We start from the raw sequence: 24054 nt of genomic DNA on the forward strand, positions 1-24054 counted from the left end.
CTGTTTTGCTATATTTGGAAACAGTTTGACACTAGCAAAGTTGGAAACTATGCTAAACGTGCACAGTCTAACCCCTGAATATGTTTTTCTGCCTTAGTGGTACAAGTGCATCCTTACTGCAGTTCCGTATATAGAAATTTGCCATCTGTCAGCATCATTTTCCAGAGCTCCCATTGAGTCAGGAAACCCCCTCTGCAGCAGTCAGACCTCTTGGTAAACTGCTAGCAAAGCCAGTCCTCTGCCTCTCCTCTAGGGATGATTAAACTTTCAGAGGGTGGCTATTGGTGTAACATTTGGGAAGATGTCACTGGTGGGGAGGACAAGGCTCTTCCCTTGCAAAGTGGGCACTTGACAATTGGCGAGTATGAAGAAAAATATAGGAATTGTATGTATACAGTTGACTGTGCAGTAGGGTAGAAATAAGGCAGGAGAGAGATGCCTGCATGCTTTTCCTTCCCCACTGTCTATAAAGATTTGAGCAAGAGATTCCCTTGTTTTGCAGTAGAATTTTAGAGGCAAGGTGTAGTTTAAAGGGTCTGGCTTGCCTTGAAGTCCTTCTGCTGTGCAGGTGGCACAGGTTTATTGGTGCTTTGGTGTGGGGCTGGTGGAGTTGAGTGCATGCAGATGTGGTTGAGGAGGAACACGGGGATTTGACCTGGTGTTTTCTGAGTTTCTGAGACCTTTCTAAATATGTTTGTGTAATTGCTTTAAATGCAGCTGCTTGGGTTTCCTGGTGAGCAGCTTTCAAGCCTGTTTATTGCCAAGCAACATTGCCTTGTTTTTTGTCAGATAGACAAAGTTTGTTCTTTGAAAGTGGCAACACCTTCAAAATAATGGATTCTTTTACTCAGTGAAGAGTTGGGGTGGAAGTCTGAACAACAAGAATGTTAGTTTTTCACAGTTATTGTTGCAAATGGGATTGCCAGCTGGTGTGCTTGTCACCCCCACTGACTGCTCCTCAATTTGCTTCACAATGAAATGGATGGATAGCTTTTTCCTTCCCACTGTTCTTGAAGGATGGTATCAGGAATAGAAATCACTGAAAAGGATGCATATACCTTGTGTGCCACATGACTGTGGTGTGCAGCAAATTCTTGATATAACTGATTTGTCAGCTGTAACTATCCCATGGATTTCAAGGTTGCTTTGGATGTAAGCTATTGTCTGAAACCAGGTTTTCTGTACAGAGTAGATACTTGTTGATAACACTGGTGCACCGTGATAATCATCCTTCCTTTCTCTTCTTCCTGAAGCTTGTGCAATGAGGACAGAAACTTGCTGCGGATTCGAGAGAAAGAGAGACGGAGTCAGGAGGTTCTGGAAGACAAAAAACAGTTCTCTGAGAAAACTCCCCTCTTTGCAGAACCCTACAAGGTAATGGTACGGGGGGCTGGGAGGAGGAGAGAGGGCTAGGGTAGAAGAGGAGAGCTGTGGCTCTGCATAGGGTGTTAGCAGACTTGAGCATGGTAAATACAAACACAGCATCTTCCCATCTGCTTAATTTCAATTCCTCAGAGAACGTGCTTGAATCTCAGTTGGTTGTGCAGGAGCAGTATGGACTTTGGGCTGGCCTCCTGTAGTTTGAGGGAGGGTAGCTTGGCTGCCTGTCTGTCTGCAGCTGTGGGTATAACAAATGAAATTGATGTTAGCACTCCTGGAGGCTCCTGATGCACCAAGCTTGGCTTGATAGTGGCTCAAGCAGTCCCATCTGCTTTGGAGACATTTGCAGGATCAAGATGAGCTTACCTTACTTCGCTCATGGTGATGTGTGGTGCTTAAGTTAAGATCCTGAAGAATGTCTCTTCCTGAGCTGGATCTCTTGGGGGGCTTTTGAAATGTTCACCTCTTTGTTCTTCTGTTGCAGACTAATAAAGGAGATGAGTTGTCAAGCCGAATTCAGAACATGCTGGGCAATTATGAGGAGGTCAAGGAGTTCATGAGCAACAAATCTTGTCAAAACCTTATAGGGATTCCAAAGAGCGTTCCCCCTCAGTTTGCCCCCGGGCCGCCTGAGAAGGCCATCCGTACATTGCCATCTTCATTCCAGCACCTGACCCGCCGTCCACCCGTGGGACCCATGGCTGTACCCCCTCGCCCTCCAAGCCACTCCAGCCACTACCCAAAGGCACAGCCAGGAGCAGAGCCAGCTTTGGGTTTGCACAGCAAGAGCCGCAGCTCGGCCAGCGCTCGCAGCCACGGCCCCGAGCACAGCCGCGAGGGCCGGGACGCGCAGGCAGGTTTTCCCCACAGCCGCCATGGCAAGCCTGGCAGCGGGGAAGGTCGGGCTCACAGCCTGCAGGCCTCCCCTCTGGCACTTTCCCCTTTCCTGCCATGTTTGTTGTCTTCTCCCGTGGCACCCCTGTCACCTCTACATTCCAGCCAGCATATCAATTCCAGGTCACAGAACAGCAGCAAAAGTCATGGGTCAACCTACAGTCAAACCAAATCATTACAGGACTTGGTGACGGGATCACAGGAGAAGGAAAGTCGGGACAGCCCAGCCGTTACCTTGACCAGCACCACTCAGCCTTCCTCTCAGACTTTTCCCCCTTCTTTGACTTCAAAAGCCAGTGCAATGCAGCAGAAACCAACTGCCTATGTCAGACCCATGGATGGCCAAGATCAGGCATCATTTGAATCCCTGGAGCTCAAACCTCTCCTGGAGGAATACCATGAAGGACCCAATGACGATGTCTCGGATTTGAAGGCCAAAGTTAAAGCTGAACTATCCAAGTTGGAAACCCTCTCTGAGCCCAAGGAAGAGACTGATGAAGATCTGTCAGATTTGAAGGCAAAAGCCAAAGTAGAACTATCCAAATTCGAAACCCCTTCTGAGCCCATAGAGGTGAGTGCAATTTTTGGGCATGTCTGTTGGAGCAGGGTAAGTTTGGCTGTCGGAGAACAGGTCATCAAACAGCAGTGACTGCCAGAAGCAGGGATGACTGTGTGTTTGGAAGGTGCATTTTGAGGTTGACCTGGGTGTAAGATACCTGTTTGAATAGTCAAAATGTGACACTTCCTGTGATTTTCCTGTTGTTTTCTCAGTGAGGCTACAGCAGGTTTTATAGCTTGAACTTGCCTCTGCGCCCATAATTTTTGTTTTCCTCTAATGCTTGTTGAAAAGAAGGGGGAAATGATATGGTGAGAAGATCAAGTGTTGATGCAGAGTGTCAGGACTCAGTGGTGGTGGGTGGAGGCCCCAGATCCTCACTGAATATCAACAGCCAGCAGTGCAGTAGATTCTGTGGTCACCTGGCTTTTGTGACTGGGAACAGCAAAGATTCTCCTCTGTAAGTTTGTAAAATTTCACTGTAGACCCACAGGAAAGTATGACTTGATATTGCAGGTTTCCTTGTTGTACTCCATCTGTTTTTGCTGACCCAATGCCACCTCTCTGGTTTGTCATGTGGGATGGAGGCAGAAAGCTGGTAAAGCCACGGGAGAGGAGGAGCAGCTTTGTACATGTGTTGTTCAGTAAATGCAGCTCCTTTTCCTGTGCCCACTGAAGCCCAATTTCAGCTGTGCCAAGGGACCAGCATGCTGACTCTGCCAGCCTTGGGACTTGGCCTCCTGTGAGCTCAAAGGCACTTGGTTCCCTGGTACATTTTGGGGATTTACTGTGCTCATCCTTCAGCCCTGATGTTGTTGCTATGCCCAATGGGATGTAGGAACCCACGATCCTAAAGCAGCTGGGCAAGGAGGGTTTCAGAGATTTTCAATTTGTACTTTGCCACCTCTGTAATGAAAAGAAAGAGTGTGGGTGCAGTCTGTTTTTCATGGAAAAGGGTGTGGATCAGCTGCAAATGGCTGTAGGCAGTATCTTGTGGGAAATGAGAGGAAGCTGTCAAAATGACAGCGCTGAGAAGTTGTGAAAATACTTTCATGCTGAGAGACTTTATTTGCTACCAAGTAGGTTTGGCATTGCACATCACACCTCAAAACAGGAAGTTCACTGAGGTCACATTACCTTATTTGCTTAACCAGATTTTACTCCTGGGAGAGAAAGAAAGCAGTGCAGGGCATCACCTTCTACATTATCTTATTGTCTCATCTGCATTATTGTCTTATTTGTTTTCCCATCCCCGTGCTTCTTCTGTCATCTCATGTAACTCTGGTTTAATACGGATTTTGATAGTGCGGCATTATATATGGTGCTGTGTGCTGAATGAGACCTTTTTCTCACTTTCTGTTGAGCACATGAGTCTGAGTCCAAATGCCCATGAAAATCCTACAGTTGCCAGTGCAGGAGTAGCATTGCTCATGCTCCTTCTGTTTCATCTGTGGCAAAGTAGGAATGCAGTAAAAAGGGAATTGAAGATAACAAAAAAAATGTTTTTGCACAGGCCAGGACCCTGGTTTTAATTATATGCTTAGTCCATTTTGAAGCTGATAGAGGAATCTTTTTTTGTGAATATGCTGAATGATCCTGCTTTACAGTAGGGATCTTTGGGCTGTGGCCCCTGATTGTTTTCTGTGTATAGGCAGGCAGGAATACAGGCATTTTGGATAATGGCTCTGTAAGCTCTAGTGAAAAATACATTACTTTGATTTCTGCTTTTTTTCAGTCTTGTCATTGTCACATTTGCTTACTTCTGTTTGGTCTCAGTGATGAGCATCTCTTTGGTAATAGAGCCCTCCAGGGCTGAAGCCTGGAGGGAGAAGAGGAAGAACCAGTGAGGTGGCACCCCTGGGTATATGGCCTGTGTGCTGGATGTCCTGTTCAAGAGAGGCTGCTTGGGGGTCTGTTGGCTGGAAGGTTGTCCCCCTCTTTAGTTCCTGGTGAAACAGGAGCTGTGGGGAGGCTCCTGCCCTGCAACGACCCTGACAGTGAATAGTTCTAGACTAGCAGAAACTCTGTTGTTCTTCCCTCTTCCCTGAACGGTTTGGCCCCACTTTACTGAACAGCCACATGCCAAATACAGTTTTTCCTGTGATCTCCCTTGACATGACTTAGGAAAGCCATTTCCTCAACATGTGTTCTGGTTAATTGAATTTCTAAGGCATGTTTTACCTGCAGCTGTGAATTCATTATTGACAGCTCCTACTCCTGGGAACACTGAAAAGTTCAGCCTCCCAGGCCAAATAGACACACAGTTTCACTGCGGAGTGAATGAATCCACAGTGGATAACTGTGCAGTGACTCATTTTGCATTCACAGAGACACTGAGCAGCTCTTTCCCCTCTTCCCCATATCAAAGCCTTCACTTTCAAATGTCATCACTGTTGCTTTAACGTGTCTTCCCAAATTTGCTGTGAGAAGATTTAAAAATATAGCACACATGTAGAAGATTGGATGTATCCCTTCTCTTCATGTGCCAGGTTTTTCCTCTTCTCCAGCACCTAAACAAAGGTGCTTCTAAAGCCATTCTCTCCCTCTCCATGTCTCTAGGAGGGCTGCAGCATCAACAAAGACCCTTGTATTGCCTCCATTGACACAGACTGTGATGTGTGAAAGGGAATCACTTTGACAGCAGGGGAAGAAGCAGCCAGGCTGTTTTGAGGGAGAGTGTTTATAAGTCCTCAAGCATTATTAAGGACATAATGTATGGAGGAATGTACAGCCCTTGATGCTCATTGAAGGTTTGGCTTTGTTTTCCCAAAATTTTGGGGGGTATTAGGGCGTAGCTCCTTCTACCTGGTGTAATGAGGCCTCCTCAGGCTCTCCTGCCTGTGAGCTGGGAAGCAAAAAGGGAGGCAGCCAATTTAGAACCCCTCAGCAACAATGAAGCAGCCCAGATGTGTAAAGTCATTTTGGTAACACTGTATTATCCTTGTGTACAAGTTGCTGTCATTGAGCTGTGTTTTCCTCAGTAAAAATTTATCAGTGTTCACCAATTAAAATGTGGTTGTTATATAGTAAATAGGAATTACTAAATACCTATGAAGATGTTTGGATGGCAAATATAAAAAGTCTGTTCTAGGTAAATAATATTTCACTGGACTTCTCTTCATGGCACCTGAGTTTTTCTACTGGCAGAAGCTGTCAGACAGATGAACCCTGTAAAGTAGAAATAAATATGTTGTTTTAATTCTGCATAATTTCCAAATGAAAAATTTTAAAGACACATGTAGCACTGTTGGCCTTATATAATGAATACACAGTAGTCAGCATTAAGCTACTGTCATCTTCCTCCCAATCTTTTATGTATTTCTCATTTACTGAATAGAAGGAGACTGTGTTTTGTTTGGGGGGGGGGGGGGCAGGTTTCCCTCACCTCTTGTATTCCTTTTTTGACTATTTTATTTTCCTTGCTTTGCACCAGGACAAGTAACAAGGTGTTACTTCTGTGTCGCCTCTGCTGCCCTTTTTATAATCTGAAGTGCCTCAGGTGATTGGAGAAGGGTTTTCATGCTTCCTCACAGGCATTGTGTCAATTTGTCTTGCTGCTGGTGTGTGACTGCTAAAGAAGCAGATCAAACATGAATGAGAACTGTTGCTTTTTCTTACTGTTTTGTATACAAAAAGTTGTAAAGGCAAAAAAAGTAAGCTTCAACCTCACCATAAGAGCTGAAAGTGTCATTTTTGGTAGGCTTCCCTAACAACTTGCATGTAAATATATGAAGCTGTGCTGTCCAAGGCCTTTCCCACAAGTCTTGGGCATTGTGGTGTGTGCAGAAATGAATTGCAGCCAGAGGAAGGTTTACTGTGGGATTCTCTGCTGCTCATTGTCATACCAAGTGCCCAAAGACAAATTCTTTCACTTGGGTCTTCTCCATGTTCCCTTTTGGCTCTCAGAAGTGAAAGCAGTTGGTACTTTTTATGCTCTTACATTATTTTAATTTCTTGTTCCCCTCATTCACTGGGTTGCAGGTACATCCATAGGCAATGACCTTGGTTGCTGCCTCTTGGGATGGTTGCATGGACCACAGGCAGACTGAGGGTTTGACTAGTGGTTATGAGGTCAAGATAGCACACAGCTTTTGCATTTTTAAATGCATAAACACATTTTGGCTTCTTCTCTTTTTCCCTCAGATGATGAGCATGCAATATCTTAGGAGAAGTGACAGTCAATCCCAGTTGACAGGAAAGAATTATATGTCAGTGCTGTGTTTTGGGTTTTTCAGCTAAACCAAGCCAGAGTGTGCGGCTGTAGTTATGTAAACAGAAAAAGCTACTTGTATTTGATTTAATAGGTCAGTCCCACTGGATGCAAAAGAGGATTTTCCCTTGTGTGCATCTTCTTTGGAAGAAGCCACATTTTCTATCCAGGCTTGAAATAAACCAGCAATAAAATGCCAAAGTAGCTCTGATGGCTCACGCGAATCATCCTCCACCAACCTCTCTGTAGATTTCTGAAACTCTCCGCGCTGTTTCTTGCACAAGTGGAAAGTGCCAAAGGGACAGATGTTGCCAATTTGAACTGTACAGGGGGAAGGCAAATATTGCTAAGCAACCGAGTGCTTGAGAGAATTTTTCGGAGAGGAGCCAAGGGAGTTATGTCTGGGAGCGCCTGCAGCTTCTCGTGGCTCGGTGTGAGGGAAGAGATTAAAAGTTCTTTCCTGTCAGGGCTGACGCCGCCAGCACAAAAGACACCATAACCTATTGACACTGATTAGGGCTGACAAGGCAATGTATGAAAACAGGAAATCTGCCCTGCCATGTGGGAAGGCAGTAAGACATGTTCAGAGAGGTAAGTGCAGCACACAGCTGGTGCCAGGGTGGGGTCAGCAGTTGGCTTCAGCGGGACCAGGTGGAACCCAGGCAGGCACCCAGCCCCGTGAAGTCCATGGGAAGCTGTGTCTGGGTCTGCCTTTCACATCTGACTGGGAGCAGGTCGCTGAAGGACGGGCTGGCAGGGAGAGGGGGGTGTTTCCAGTGAGTCTTGTAATAATTGCAGGCTGCCTCACGTAAATGGAGTTAACTTCTCTAGTTACTGAAGGATGAAAAAAGCTTAGAAACAAGGCAAATCTTAAAACACCTGTGTGTGGTTGTGCTTCTCCCTGGCCAAGCAGTACTTCATAGGTAAGTGCCAGCCTGGAGGTCTTTGCTTTGGTGGTCACAAATGCCACTGGAGATGTTTCCTCAGAGAGTGAATCTGCCTGTTTCAAGCTTCTGAATTATTTTGACTGTAGACTCTTGGTTCAAGAGATGTGTTTCAGGAATGAAACACAAGATTTATCTTCCTACATTGGTCATCACATTAGCACTCCCCTAATGCTACTTTGAGCACCTCCTAGACTTTGATCTGATTCTTTGCTTTGTTTGAGTATGGGGAAATGTTTAGCTAGCATGTGCTTTGTGTTGTATTTCTTACTTTATGGGATTTTTTTTTTTTACTGCCTACCAGTGAGCCTCGGTGGAAGTGGCATTTTGCAGCTTAAGGATGCTCCATAGGAATATGGATCAGCACATGATGTGGGTTATGACAAGTCTGGTGGTTCTGCCTTTGCTTCTTGGGCACTGCTCGCAGTGCTCGTGCCCCATGTGGGTGCTGCAGCAGGAGGGTGCCTCACTGAGGTGTTGGTCAGCTCTGTGGTTTTCAGTGAGCACCAGCATCAAGGGGAGAGGAGTTCCCCTGCTTTTTTATGAGCTGGTACATTCCTGCTTGGAGAAGGGCTTCTGATGGCCCTGAGTAGGGCATGAGATTGCCAGAGCTCACCAAAGCTTGACTACAGCAATGGTAATTTTTGAAAAGAAGTCAACAAGTAGTAGTGCTCCTGCCCTGGCACACTACTCAGTGCAGTCTGTTTTTATATGAGTTATGCCTCTCTTATTTGTTTCCTCGTGTTGTTATTCTGTGCTTTGAAGTTTCGGGTCTCATTTTTCATTTTCTCTGATGTCTAACAATGTTGCTGTCTGAATTGTCTTTAACATCCTTCTCCCTCCCAAGCTTTAGATGCCAGTTTTTATCCTCATAATGATGAACATTTATTTCTTAGACAATAAAATAGTGCTGTATTGTTTTAAGCCAGGAGAATATTTTCATTCCCTGTTGGAAAAGGTGATATTCCTAATTGTTTGATCTGCTTTTTGACACACCAATTTCTCCTCCAAACTGCTTTAGCAGTGTTACATTTTCTTGCCAATTTGTTCTGTGAGTCAAATGGTTCATAAATGTCATTAGATATTGAGATGTTCTTTTTGCATGCAATTAGGGGTATCTTGGCAGTCCAGTGTACTCCAAGCAAAAGGTCTGGGTGCATTCCCAGAGAGCCTCTGCCATCAGCCCAGCTTTCTTTTCATGTACCCAACCCCAGGGAGACAAACTGCAGCTGGCATTGCTTTGTGCTCATTTCAAACCCAAAAGGGATGGATGCCGGAAATGTCCTCTGTCCCCTCCCTTCCCCACACCTCCTCCATCTAATAAAAGACACTCTGGCCTTCCATGACTCCCTCCTTTCCAGGATACTGAATTCAACCACTTTGGCCTTTCTGCCTGTTCTTCAGATGGAGCTTTTCTGGAATCAAAGGAGGGAGGAACAAGGGTGATGTTTGCTTTGGCTGCTAAGGAAATAGAGCTCAATAGTACTTGGCTTGTAGACTAATTTTTAACCAGTTACAAAACTTGACCTAAACTCCCATTACTTACAGAAACTCCAGTTTAGGTGACTTGTTCAAATGTGCACTTTCCTTTGAAGACAAACAGTAACTTTTGCTATTCAAGAGATTGCCATGTAGCTTAGGTTATGCCACAGTCAGAAATGTTATTTTGGCTGGCTTACTAAGCTTCACTAAGTGAAAAAAAAAAAAAAATAGACCACTAAAAAAACTCAAAAAACCTACTTAAAATTTTCAGATCTTTTTCACTACTCAAAGTTAGAAAGAATAGCAACAACATAGCAATATTTATTTTTTCCTTTTCTTGAGAGATGAGAGAATTCAGTTTCTCTGTTAGCATAATTTTAAGAGCATTTATCTTGAATTAGGGCCTGAATGCAAGTATTTGTTTTAATACACTATTGAATTGAAAGCACCCCAAGGGGAGAAGTGAGTGAGCACTTCCCCATGCTTTTTAAGGTTAACTGCTGAATGTGCTTACAAGTATGTTTCTGTGTCTGTAGAACTAGCACACTGGCAGAGTGACTGAGCATTTTACAAGTTTGTTGTAAAATAAAGTGTGTGGAATGATTCCCTATTAACTCTGTGGTATCTATTTCTTCTAAAGCTTATATTTTTTTAACTTGGTTTACGAACATTAGTTTTTTTAAACATGGCTTATGCATGTTGTATTTTGAATAGCAGTGGCTTGTGAAGAATGCTAGAAGTTTGGGAAGATACAGGGTGAATTTGTGTAACAGGAGACAAAATTATGTTAGATTCAACCTATTCCTCCTCAGACAAGGAATACTTTGGTTTCTTTCATCAGCCTGTCAGCTCACTGCTGTTCAGACCAAGTTGTAATTCAGACTTGGCTGGACACCATCTGTTCTCTAGAGGTGAAAGGTATTGGTATATTCAGCCTGAATGTTTTCACTTGAAGTAGGCATTTTACTGAAGGTGCTCTTGGGCTGTCACATTGCTTGTCTCTTTGTATTTTTGCTTTGTTAATCTCTGGCTGTGTGTGCTGAAGGAATGCCATCTGTGCTTTACCAGTGCAAAGGACATGCCTTGCCTCCTTGGTGTAGGTCAGCTCCATTCCTGCCCCTCTTTGCCAACACAGTATTGATGTTACCACAATAATATTGCACATTTTTTCATAATGAAAGCGAGAGGAGAAGCAGTGTGGTATTTATTTTTCTGTTTGCTATGGTAGCAGTAACCCCTTGGGTATGTCCTACCCTTCCCTTAGACATTTCCTCAGAGCCCTCTGTGGTGCACACATAGGGAAAAGCTTGTCCAGCTTTCAGGAGTCTAAGGATTGTGTGTGTGAAACTATTACAATGTAGAGACATTGCCTGAGAGGACATAAAAAATTCACAGTACACCAAGGTGGTGAGCCCTATCCATTATGGTGACAAATTATGAACCTGCCTGCTTACATCCCTGAGGTATTTTAAATTATTTGAGTATTTTGCCATTGGTTTGTGGGGACTTTTCACAAACATTGGAATCATTTGAGCAATTATGCATGAAGGAAATTATGGGCAGTGAAACAGTGATACAGAAAATCTGGAAATGTCTGTAGTCTTCTCCAGTTTGCTGTCCCTAGGATGCATCAGGAAAAGATGGAGAAAGCTTTTCCTTAGGCAAAGGTTGGTTGGTGTCTTGGTACTTCTTGTAACCATCTCTCCTTGTTTGGAATTTAATTCCAAGCCATTCAGACAGTATGTTAAATAAGCAAAAAAGCCATTTATTCCCTCCAGATTATACAAACAAGGAGAGAAACAGTGAACTGATTCTCTCCCATCCTCTCAGCATTGCTTTGCTTTCTGATAGCTTTTTGAGCCAGGGAGGCTGATGGTCTGTAGCCTTCCTGAGTGATAAGGATCACTTCTCAGATGCCAGCCAGGTACCTTAGCTCAGCACCTCCTGCATTGCTTGGCTTCAGGTAAAAATTGTGTGTGACAGCTCTGCAGAGTGTAAGCCTGGCATAAGGAATTTCTGAGACTTGGGGCACACTGTCTGCAGCCCTTAATGCAGAGTTTAGGGGATGATAAAAATGTCTTTTAAGGAACCTTGCATTTTGAATCATGACAAGGCAAGTGTCTTCTATATACAGATTTAAAATATTGTGGACTGGTTGTTCTAGGCACAGCATAAGCAAAGAAGGTTCTAGAAGGCTCTGTCCAGCCCTGGCCTCTGTTCCCACCTGGCAAACAAGCTCATGGGGCTGTGAGCTTTTTGCTGAGTGCACAAAGCTGTTTTCTGAGGAGAGGATGACAGTGTCTGTGCGTGCTCAGCTGAGTAATAACAAAACATCTCCTGGAAGCAGACTGTGTCAGCCTTGGATGCTGCTTTTACAGCTGAAAGTGTAAGTTAAGCTGCTTCCAAGTTAGGCTGCTGTCAGTTACCTGGTCACTCTGTTTAGCATACAAAATTGAAGAGTGGCCAGGTAACTGGTGGACAGGACTTGCTTTGGTTTCCCATTGTCTTTAGCAAGATAGGGAGCTCCCAAGAGACTTGTCCAATATTTGTCTTGAGGAGGATAACTTTCATCTGTGTAGACATGATAATGGTGATAATACTAAGGCACCTTGCTGTTCCATCCACAAAACATAAAATCTAAAAATAGGTTTTTTTGCATTTAGTTCAGTTATAAAACAATAGTGATAGTTGCCTTTGCAAGCAAAAGGATATCCTGCTATTTTTTCCCTTGCCAGTTAAGTGACTTGGTTTGGAAACATTTAAAGATATTTCTTCCATTTCCATTAAAATTTAAAAATAGCATGTAGGCTCTTTCTGAGTTGAGAACTTCATTTTCTTAGGGAGAGAGATACAATTCCTATCCTTTCAACACATGTGTTTTCTTCTCTTTTTTCCTTTGGGAATACCATCCTTAGATGTACTAACAAGCATCCCTTTATTCATGTCCCTCCCACTTGCCTTCTCCTTTGATGCCCTGGTCCTGGTGACTGATGCCTTTCAGCTCCCCCAGGCTGTGTGCTCTGTCCCAAGCAGCAGCAGAGATGTGCTGGGTGCTGGCAGGGGACTGGTGATGTTGCTCCAGGCTCCAGCCTGCCTCTTCAATTTGTTTTATTTCCCAAACTTTTATTGGCAGTGTCGGTAATGCAGGGAGGAGCTGAGGGTGCTTTCAAACAGCTGGGAGAGGTTGCATCTCCAAGAATGTTTACTGAGTCTTTAAGGGGAGGTGCACCAAGTGCCACCACTGCCATCATAAATCTAACTCTGCTTATTTTCCAAGGGGAAAGTGGTCTTTGGAAATAGAAAGCATTTCTGAGAGATAGCAGCAGTTAATTATCTGAAGTGATCCTCAGAGCCACAGGATACTTCTCACCACCAAAAGCCCCATTTTCCTTGATGGTCTTAACAAGCATAGTTATTATTTTCTAATCTTTTGTTGTTTCAGCTGCAGGGACCAGTTTTTTTCTGGAGTAGGCTAGAGTCAGGCTACTCAAAATACTGTAAAAGTATATCTATGAGCATAAATTGCAATGAGGTGGTACTGGACATGAGAAAATACCTGAAACAGTGGCTTGCTCAAATGCTTCCATTGAAAGAAAATTGTGTGTTCATTCTGCAGGGAAAAAGGGGACACAACCTCAGCCTTTTATGGACACAATACTTACAGATTCACATTAAGCAGTATTAAAAATTATTTACTAGAGACCTTTAAAGGGAAAGCAGGTAAGAAAATTTTGTGGAATCAAGGGGTCAGAACTAGATTTTTGAGAGCTGCTGTACAGATGGTCATTGCAGTGGAGAGGTGCTCTTGTGTGGAGGCTCTTCATGCAGAGCAATTTACTAGAGAGAATCAGCCTTGGCTGGAGTCCTGGTCTGCATGGCAATGTACAGGTGATGCTGCACTTAACTTCCATGCTTACTTTGCTTGGATTTCAGATATATTATTATTAGATGGAGGCTAACAAGAGATACACAAATTTTTGTCAGCAGCTCAGGATTTGTAATGAATCCTTCATTAAAACATATCAACAGTCTGTTCCCCCAGGACACAACCCCCTTGGCTGCTTCAGTCAAAGAAAGACAAAACAGCAATTTGTTTTTCTTACGCTGTTTGAACACAAGGAGGCCCATGTATTTATTTTTAGATTGAGCAAAATAATCCATCTCGGGGTTAGAAAAGCGTGTAAAATCTTTAAAGAATGTTTTATTTCCTGCAGGCACCCACGCAGGAACAGGACAGTACAACCATTGTTTGCTGAGTATTTTGATGTAAAATGCTTAAATTGCCAGGATCATTCAGTGTCAGCTGAAGAAACCTCGTGGGAATGGTTTGGTTTGTTTTCAAACCTGCTACGATGGCAGTGAGAGGCTGGAGCTGCTCTCTTCACTTGGAACTGGGCTGCTGAGTTGAGGTGTGGGCAGAAGCAGAAGAGAAGGTGGTGTGGCATTTTTCTAGTGGAATAACTTTGGTGTTGCTTTGGAAAAGAGAGTTGTGGACTTAAAGGAGTTAAGTGTGCTTGTGGAACTGCCCACAGGGAACTTGGCTACAGGAGAGCTGCTGGTGAAACCCTGGTGCCCACAGAGGACCTGAAATAGAACCCAGAGAATTTATTTTAGAAGGCTCCTGTGGACTCTGAGACTGGTAGATTGGATTTGTAGTCTACAATGAAGTCATGTGATGTCAAGCAAGCAGCATAGACACAAATGAGAAAACAAATGCTTTTATAGTGCAATTTCAAAGACTTTATCTGGCTGGATAAGACAGAATCCTTCTGTACATTTCTGTGGTGCCTCAGCATTGTTTTAGTGTGCATACAGCAAAAAGCATAAATAGGTTTTGGTTGTCATGAACTACACAAGTGGAACTTAACACTGGAAGCAATGTCAAGCAGATCTACTTCAGCTTTGCTTTGATTTGCTGGAATTATTCCAGTCTCACTCCGTGAGGTTGAAGAACTAAGTTGGTGAGAGGGGAGACCGAGGATGTGGTGCTTGTTGCTGCTCATTGTCCATAGCTTAACCCACCCATCTGGCTACCTGCAGCTGGCACAAAACTCAAACAAGGGCATCCCCAAACATGTATTTCTTACAGCTGCTGCAGTGGGTGCTACCTTGGTACTGCTTTCCACAAAGAGAATCTGATACAAGGTTTTTATAAAACTTCAGCTACTTCAGCTTTATTGGTGTTTAATTTTTCTCTTTTCGTCCTTTTGTATTCTACCTTATGTTTGGGGTTTTTTTTTTGTTGTTGTGGTTGTCATGTTTCTGTTGAAATGGAGTGAGCTTTCTTCTTCTGTGCCAAAAATGATGTGTCTTGCAGTAATTTCTCCTGTGAAAATTAATCCTAGTCTTGGGCAACCTGCTGAGAAAATTGCCTTCCCTTCTCGCGGATTTGTTGTTCTGTGACAGCAGCTTCCTGAATTTTCTGGAACAGCTCAAGCTGCTGTTAAAGGGACTCTGCTGCCAAATAATACCTCTGTGTTATTTTACAGTAGTAATGAAACCTCAGACAATATTCCCTGTAATAAAATAGCCTTTAAAATCTGCGGCCATAGTTTATGAAGTCAGTTATTAAGTCATACTGAGCTCCATATCATTTGAGATTTTAAACAAATTAGGTCTATAAAGGTTTCATTACAGTAATTTAAGTCCCTTCTTGTTGTATATTTCTGAAATGTTTTTGAGCTTAATAGAAAAATAGCACTAAGAAAAACCTAAATATATGCAAGTATTCCCACACTTGCATATGAGGGAAGTGTGAAGTCAAGGAAGGGATGGTCTCATCCCTAAAATACAGTTTGCTTTGAAGTGTTTGCACACACTTTAGCCTGATTTGTTATTGATTTAATCCAAAGCTCACAGGCAACAGTGCAAAGACTTACACTTGTAAGCTTTAGCTCAAACTCCACCTTTTTCCTTTTAAAAGCACTAATACTTTTTGCATGAGCTTTAAAAAGGAAACAAGCAAAACCCCAAATCCCTGCAATTTCTTAACATGAAAGAAATCAGAAGAAAATCGTGTGTTGACTATCTGCCTGCATCTTTCTTAGTTGACACAAGTTTGATGGTTTTGTTAGCTTTCCATCCCTGTTTCCCCTGTGTAGTCACTTCTCCAGTGGTTTGCAGGGTTTTTCTTAGTTACAGCAGCTGCAGCAGTGATGTTTTCCCAGGTTCACCCAAGTGGCTGTTGATGCCAGAGCTGAGGAAGTTGTGTTTTGTTAGAAGAGCTGGGTGCTGATGGAATCATTGGGCTGGAAGTGAAAGTGTGGTTTTATGCCTCGGGGAGCTGTTGTGGTTACTAAGTTTCACCAGGATGTGCTTCAAAACCAAGTAATTTTCTATTGTTTCCAATCCATTTAGCTACAAGCAATTAAAATAGCCCTGATCCATAGCTCAGGGAATACGAGGCCATGGACTGGGTTAGTGCACATGGGAAAATACCAGGGTGGACATGTGTGTTTTCCAGCACACATGCTAAAAGCTACCAGAAAATTTGCTACCAGAAAATTTGCTGGTAGCAAAGCATACATTGATTGCAAGACAGCTTTTCTTTGTCTTTTTCTCATAATCTAAAATACCTACTTCATAAAGGTTTATAAATTATTGTTTTCTAGTTATGGGTTATTTAGCAATTATTTTCTAGCAAATATTGGGTACAATATAGGAGGTGTTACAGATTTGTAAAATGAAAATAGTTGTAGGGCTTATGTTCTGTGATATGGAACACTTAAATAGCCTTGGCAGAGAATCTGCTTGGTGTCTGGTGTTCCTCAAGATAGTGTGTGAAAACCTTTATGAATTTTCATGTTTATGTATTTGTGTCAATCAACAATATGGTTTGAACTTCAAGCTTTGGCAGCCTCTTTCAATACATGGCAGAACATTATTGCATTCATCATCAGGATTAGTAGAGGCTTGGTTAAAATATGCCTTGTCTCTTGTTGGCTGGGTCATTTTGGAAACATGCCCTATGTGTGTCCATCTTGCATCTGTCTGTAGCACAGAGAGGATGGATTTTTAACTGCACAGAAATCCAGGTGGGAAGTTACTTTGGAGAGTAAGTGGCTTGATATCACTAGCGTGACTTGTGTGCGAGGAGGAGAAGGCATCTAATGTGCAACATCTCCTGCTCTGACTGGCTGAGCACAGATGGGTGAAGTGAGGACAGGATGGTAGGTTTCAGTCTGATTTTTGTCCTGCCTGTTGTTTTCAAATTAAACCTTCATGCAGTGATGTATGCAGTTTTGTGGTCTTCACTGCGTTCAAGCTGCAACGACTGTGCAGTGTACAGGAAAAAATAAATTTAAAATTAGATAATCTTATTCAAATATATTAAAGCATGGTATTAAATGGGAAGCAGCTGAAAATGTGATTGGTTTGTTTGTTTGGGTTTTGAGAGCTGGCAACCTTCTCTGCTGATAGTAGCAGCGGCAAAGCTCTCATTAGGAAACAAAGAAAACCTGACAGCAGAATGAAGGGCATGGAACTCATAATTGGCTTTTCTCATTGTTGCTGCACCACTTGCTTGGGTTTTGTTGGTGCTAATAACTCAGTCTGAGATCAGGCAAAGAGCTGGCATGCTTGAGCTGTACACACATACATTTCAGTTTTAATTAGGAGGAGATACCAGGAATGCACTCGTGCTGTAGCTCTTCCTCTCCTACGCTGCCTGGGTACCTGCAGCACCAGTTTCACTTAAGATGGAGATGGAGAAACAAGGGGCTTGTTTGTGCACAGGATGTCAGGGGGCAGCTCCAAATGGGCTGTGACAGCAGAGGCTTGCAAATAGCAGGGATGAGCAGTGGGGTGGAAATTACAGAGATGAGAAGGAACAGAAAGGTCTGTGACACCTTAACACTTGCCTGAGAGGCTGCCTGTATCCATTCCAGCTAATGCCTGCTCCAGACCTCCTGTCCCTGTCCTTGCACACTCTGTGTGCTCTGACTGCCCCTGGCCTTGTCTGAGCCCACACATCTCAGCGGTGTCACACGGTGGCTTCTGAAATAATGCATGGCCAGCTCTCTCCGAAAGGTGATTTTTTTTGACATCTTGCTTGAAACTCTTCTGGCACAGCCTCCTCCTGAGGCAAGCTATTTAAAGACCAGGGAGAAAGCCTCAGCCCCCTTCTTGCACACACGAGAGCCATACGGTCCTTCAGCTCCACTTGGCACATGTGACAGAGTGGGATGAAAATGTGTGCTGTTATTTTTAATGGAATATCTTTTAAAAAAGAAATAACCTTAGAAGCTCTCTTACCCCATCTTCATTACAAAAAAAAAAAAAAAAAAAAAAAAAACCAAAAAAAACTCAAATCAACCACTGCTTCTTCTTTTTAGTATCTACGGCCCAGAAAATATCACGGCCAGTGGGGCATCTCTTCTGTGTGCCTGGTGGCTCCTTAGGCAGTTTAGTTTGGGTTTGATTTTTAGTTTATTATCCTGATTTCCTTATTTATTCCCTAACAGAGCAGAGCAAGGCTCGGGGCATGAGTTCATGACAGTGTGTGAATTTTGGAATTGCTCATGAGGAGAGGACATGGAAGTATTTCTGAGAGTTTCATCACACACTTGCTATGCAGTGTGAATTGAGTGCCTGTGCAGATTTTAAATTGTTTTCTAAATTAAGAGCTCCCTCTCTTCTTTTGTGGGTATGTGCACCTGTGCATTTCTGCATGCCTGTTGTAGTAAAGACAGACTAATTCCTCAAGTAACTTCTAGGGCTTCTTATGTTTGTGTAGATGCTTGAAATTATTTTGGCCTGAAGTCCTTTTCAGTTCACAATCAAAGTAGTAATGAATCCTTCAGGGGCTGTTTTCCTTTTTTTACTTTTAAATCAGTATTCTTATTAATATTATTAGTAATTAAATTAGTATTATTGCTGCAGGAACTAGCTGTTATAGAAGTACAGCATCAGTTTGGTTGGGAACATTGGCTCTAAAACACCATATCAAACCCAGCAAGCCAAAAATTCTGGATGTCCCATGATTGTGCTTGATCACGGCCATCAAAATATTTTGTAAGCGATGTTTGGAGGGGCCTGTGTCATTCCCAAACTGCAAGAGTGTGGATGTGGCATAAGGAAATCCAAGCTGGGGATTGTACAGATGTCAGTGTCAGACACCAAATATGCACCAGGCTTAACTGGAGTTGTCTGTCTGCACGTTACAGTGTTCCTAGGAAAGGCTGTAAAAGAGCTAGCAGGGATAGACAGCAATGTGGAATATTTGGTCTCCCACACCAACAGTCCTCAGTGGAGCTGAGCTCCTTTCAGGGATTTCGTTGGCTTTATGGCTTTGTAGCTCTTCCTGCAGCAGCATTGTATTTCTCCTTTCCCCTGAACCCTTCTCTTAGAGCTGACAAGGACACCCCTTGCTGCTGGGTGGTAATTGTGGTTTAATGGTGGTTTAGTGGTTTAACAAGCTGAAACGCAGCCAAGATGTGACTTGAAGGAAAAAAAGCCCAACAAACAAAAGGGGGAAAACTATTCAGGATGCAGAAAAGCCCAGCTCCTTCAGGCACTGGATAGATTTGTAAAAGATGAAGTGTCCTCAGTCCCTGGAGCTGGGATGGAGGGAAAGGGGGTGTGCCTCACAGGTTTGGGGGACAGTCACAGTCCTACCTGAGAGCACAACCCCTGTGCAGTCAGCTGACTCTGACCAGTTTTGGTGTGGTTTTGACCCTGTGCTTGTTCCAAATAATCTGTGACTGAAATCTCTAGAGCAATCATTTCACCATATATTTGATTATGGTGTCCTAAAAAACCCAACAAAAACAGACGTCCTTATGCTGCTGATGCAGAGTTGTGTGGTGCTTGTTCAGTGGTCTGTGTTTGTTTTCCTTTAAATTTTGAGCCATGAGGAAGAAAGTGGTTTCTGCTGAGCCCCTGGACCTGTGAAGAACCCGTCGCTGAACCCTTGGGGGTTATGATAAATCCTCCTGACAATTGAACTATAAATACTCTGTGTATGTAAACCTGTATCAATGTCAAAGTCTTTTTAGGCTCATCAGAAAGAACTCCAGGAAGGGGGATGAGGGTTGTTTGGCAAGGATAAGAGAGGCCCAGACTGGCTGTTGCAGATATTCTCTTATTCTCAGGTTAATTGCATTCCACTCTGTCATCACTTGTCACCTCATAAAACTTAAGTTTCTGAAATGGGTGAAGTAAACTGACTTTGGTTTGTTGCAATCAATCTGTTATAGAGAGAGTTTTGAAATACTTTGTCCAGGCAGGATCTTTATTTGTTACCAGTTTCATGGGAAGTTTATTTCTATGGTGTTATCATGGGATTTCTCAGGAGTTTCTGAAGCATTTTGCACAGGAGGATGCAAGTGAACGTGTCTGCTGTTCACCACTTACTGAATTAAGAAGTAAACTAGGCTGAGCTACTGGGTTAAGCCTGCTGAGAATAAAAAGAGGAAATGGGATGCCTTTTTTGGCACCATGAGTTATGAAGCATTGCAGTCTCTTGCCATGTGGTAGTTCCTTGCAGTTTGCCCTCCCTGTCCCCTCCTCCTGCCTGCTGTGGGACACATCTGCAGGCCTTGCTTTCATTGGTGTGACTAATCTGGCCATGCCTCAGCTTTCATTTGTTTGGGTGTGTAAGGTCAGAAGCAGCTCTCCCTGTGTGATTTTCTGAAGAAATTCAAGGCTTTGTTAAATGAGCACTGCTTCAATGAGAGCTTTATGTAGACTCAGACAAATGAGGTTGCAAGGAAAAGGCATTCCTCATCTCCTTTTCTCCTTCCAATGTAAATAGTGCAGCATGTGGGAAACAGATGAGTGGACTTCCTGTGAAAGGGCCAAGGATGACAGTTTTGGACTTTATTGAAGTGTTTGCTTGCATTGCTCTTTACTCTTTTCTAGGGAAGATCCTTCTGGTTGGGCATTGTAGCTCACTGTCCACTTTCTTAAATGTGAATAAATTCTTCCTGGCCTTTCCCTTTCAGCAATTACTCTGATGACTGAACACGTCCATAGAATTTCTTGTTTATAGACAAGAAACTGATCTGGTGTGCATTTTGCTTATCACAGCTACTCAGCTCTTTGGTTGTTTTCTGTTTCAGCCTCCTTTAATGGTATCACTTAGGAAAGGACATGTAAATGACAGATACTTTAAAAACACATGCCTTGTTAGTAGAAGAGAAGCTGATGTGTGGAAGGGAAGTGGTGTTCCCCATGTCTGGAGCACATCAGTGTGAGGAAGCAAACATACCCTCTGAGAAAGGATACATCAGAAGACCCTGCCATTAAAATTTGGGACTGGGCTTTTATAGTATCGAGTGATTGATTGTCAGATCTCTTCAGGCCAGCTGTGTCAGCTGAGCAGCTTTAGATAAGTTATTGGTAGTATCAGTAGAATGTTTGTTCCTTTATCAAGTATTTTACCAGGTCTACCACATCTTTATCTCACTATCAGTATGTTTAACTTTGGGATTGATGAGTCAGACTGGTTTCAGCTTTATTCAACACCAAAAGTCCTGTGATGCTCCCTTTTCCATTTACCAACTGTAGCTTTGCAAATACCATTTGCCATTGGTGGCATTGCTTGAGTCATTTTACCTCATTCCAGGCAGAGTGTCCTGGTGGAATCTGCAGTCACCTCTGGCCAGGACTTGAAAATGAGACATTTTAGAAGTGCATTATTAACTGTCCTTCTGATGGGGATTTTAATCCTTACTAGCATTTTGTTACTAAGGGGCTTCCATGAAATTTATTGAGCTGTTGGTAAGCAAATGTTCACTGAGTGTGTGCCTATCTCATGTCAGTTGGTAAAAAACCCAAGCAAATTCATGCTGCTTCTCTCATTCTTCTTACAGCAAACCAACCCCATTGATGTGCAGTCCATTGAAGAAATTTTGAGGGTAGGTACTCTTAAATAATAGATCTCTGTCTTTGCTTAGATTTTGTATGCCTTAAGGTAATGGTTGGGGAAAAGATACCTCTCTGCTTCTGTTCACTCAGCAGATGTAGCTGTCACTAGTTTTGGGGTGTGCTGAGGAGAAGTAGAGATAAGAGTCAGCCTTGAATACAGCTGGAGTTGTAAGATCAGTCTTTCTATCAGTACCTTAGCATAATACAGTCTGGTGCAGTTCAAGACTGACAAGTCATCCGAGACAGCCAGAGCTGCTCCTGCATCAAGTCAGTGGTTTGCCATTCCCAGGTGCCCTTCCTCCAAAGGCTCTGGAGAAGCTGCCTCGTGTCTGTGCTGCCAGCCCCAGCAGTGTGGCTCTGAGCAGGAACACCCCTGTGTCCTTTTCACCTGCCTGTGCATGGCACTGCTGCTCCCTCACTGTAATTCTAGTCTGCTCATGCAGAGCAAAGCCAAGTCTGATGCTGTAACCTTGTGTCAGAACTGTCTCTGTGAGCAGCACAGGCTGTGGCTGAATTCCTTCCCTGTGCACAGTGTGAAAATGCCCTGGGATTCCCAAGCCAGTGGTCCTGATCCTGAGGAGAGTGTTCCTTGATGTCACATTCTGTTCTGAGATGCTGAAGTCCTGGTGGAACAGTTTGGTTTCTGCAATTCACTTCCTGTGCAGTTGCTTGAGGTTGCAAAATCCTGATGCCTTGATAGCTCTCCAGAAGCTGCTGTTGGGGCAGTGTTTGAGTTGGAGGGGAGCTGCACGCAGGTGCCCACTGGCTACTCTGTGCTGGTTGGGGTTGCACCACAAGGACTCCTCCTGGAAGTCTGGCATCTTTTTGTGTTTCACCAGGCATATCCTGTGTTCTGGCCTGCTAGTAATGCATATCACTATTTTTGTAGCAACCATGGGGAAACGTGCCCAAATGCATGAAGAGGTAGATCCAAATCTCTGTGCCTATCAGCAAAACTCCTGATAGCTGCTTCTCTCAATCTCTTTCCAGGAAATGACCCGCTCTTGGCCACCTCCCCTGACAGCTCTTAACACACCTACTAAAACAGAGCCTTCAAAATTTCCATTCCCTACAAAGGTAAGATACCCTCTTTCTTCCAGGACTTTTGATAAACTAGAAGAGAGCTTTCTGGCTCTTGCATGTGTTTCCATCCAATTTTGTTCCCCTTCTATAAATAAGGGCTGTTAGGGGGCATTACCTTCAGAAATAGTCAGATAAATTAAAGCACAATGGGGGTGAATAAAAAGTGCTTCAGCAACTTAGACATTTGTTGTAATTGTGGTCTTCAAATACAACTACTTTTCTGAGACATTTTAAGTATCTCTGCTGAAGCACAAAATATATTTTATCTTTTTGTCAATAGAAATATTTTCTGACTGTGTTAAACAGATGTGCTTGGCAGATCTTATGAAATTTTAAAATACTTCTTCAAGAATGCACATACCCCTAATGTGCTAAAAACCAGTTTTTGGTGACAATAGCATGTTATCATTTCTGTCCATGCTAAGCTATGTCAGGCCAGCTTAGACTATTGGACACTTTGACAAGCTAGCTAAAATGTTTATTACAGTAAAGTGACACATGGAAAACAAATCGTCAGTACACAACTCTTATGAGAGAGCTCATTTACTTTGTTCTCAATTTGCACTTTGTCTTTTTTCCCTAGGAATTGCAACCTGAAGGATCTGTAGCAAAGGATCAGAGTAAGTAGATAGCCAAAGGAAACACACACAATATGTTTATTGACAGATAGTTTTGTGTGATGTGTGTTATACATGACATGTCAATTGATTGACGTTGATGAAGAGGTGTGATTTCCTGTGCTGTGTTGAACAGTGATGAATTTAGAAATGGCATAAGAGATTGTGTACATTCATTACCTAGGCTTTAAGGCAGCTGTTATTTCATTAGAAAATCCCATTTGGAATGATGAATAATCTGATGACAATTATGTTCTAGAAGAAAGTGATGAGTCTAATCTGGTGCTCAGAGAACATAAGATAAAATAGGCTACAAAGGAGGCAAACAAACCCAACCTATTCATTTTTGATTTCCAGAGCAGTATGGAGCACCTTCAGAAACGTTGCCAGGTTCTCAGCCAAGAACATCGTAAGTAACCAGACCTGCCCACATCTCTACTGTGCAGTTAATTAAAGAACCTGGAAAGAACTAAATTTTGGGTTACTTGATGTTTCTGAAGATTACAGTTTTATCAGTCTGATTTTTCTTAGCAAACTTGCAATGCAGGGAATTTTCACCAATAGAAACATTATTGTTTCATGATGGAATCATAGAATCATTTAGGTTGGAAAAGACCTTTAAGATCACCCAGTCCAACTCTTAACCTGACGATGCCAAGTGTACTTATCATGATTACAATGACTGTGTAAAAACCAAAACAAAACTGAAGAAAAAGCCCAACTATTAATGCACCAGATTAAAGGTATTTTGTTCTTTTTATCTGTGGCTATTTAACATCACAATTTTGTGCTGTTCAACCTACAATAATGCATCCAACTGACATAAATTACAAAAGGTTCAGACTGAATGCGATTGATCCTGGATATTGTTTTGACAATAGAGAGGGCTAGTAAAGCTACACCTACAAGAACTATAAAAAACAGGGCTGAAGTTTGAAAAAAAAAAAAAGTAGATAAATAACTTGGTGCTGTCCTTGTAGGTGAAAGTGGTTATCTGTTAATTAGATTAATTACAGAAGT

The 24054-nt window shown here is 42.9% G+C and overlaps 1 protein-coding gene across 1 annotated transcript in view; it reads left to right on the forward strand.

Annotated features, from left to right (window-relative positions):
• Positions 1–24054, forward strand: part of AFF1 (ALF transcription elongation factor 1) — a 67249-nt gene that overhangs the window by 21461 nt on the left and 21734 nt on the right. Inside the window, exons 2-7 of the mRNA XM_058025018.1 lie at positions 1254–1374; positions 1865–2845; positions 21280–21324; positions 22325–22411; positions 23001–23037; positions 23392–23443. Of these exons, the coding sequence (XP_057881001.1) occupies positions 1254–1374; positions 1865–2845; positions 21280–21324; positions 22325–22411; positions 23001–23037; positions 23392–23443 (1323 nt within the window). The remainder of the gene's footprint in view (positions 1–1253; positions 1375–1864; positions 2846–21279; positions 21325–22324; positions 22412–23000; positions 23038–23391; positions 23444–24054) is intronic.

Source organism: Melospiza georgiana, chromosome 5 (assembly GCF_028018845.1).
Source record: "Melospiza georgiana isolate bMelGeo1 chromosome 5, bMelGeo1.pri, whole genome shotgun sequence".
Taxonomy (NCBI): domain Eukaryota; kingdom Metazoa; phylum Chordata; class Aves; order Passeriformes; family Passerellidae; genus Melospiza; species Melospiza georgiana.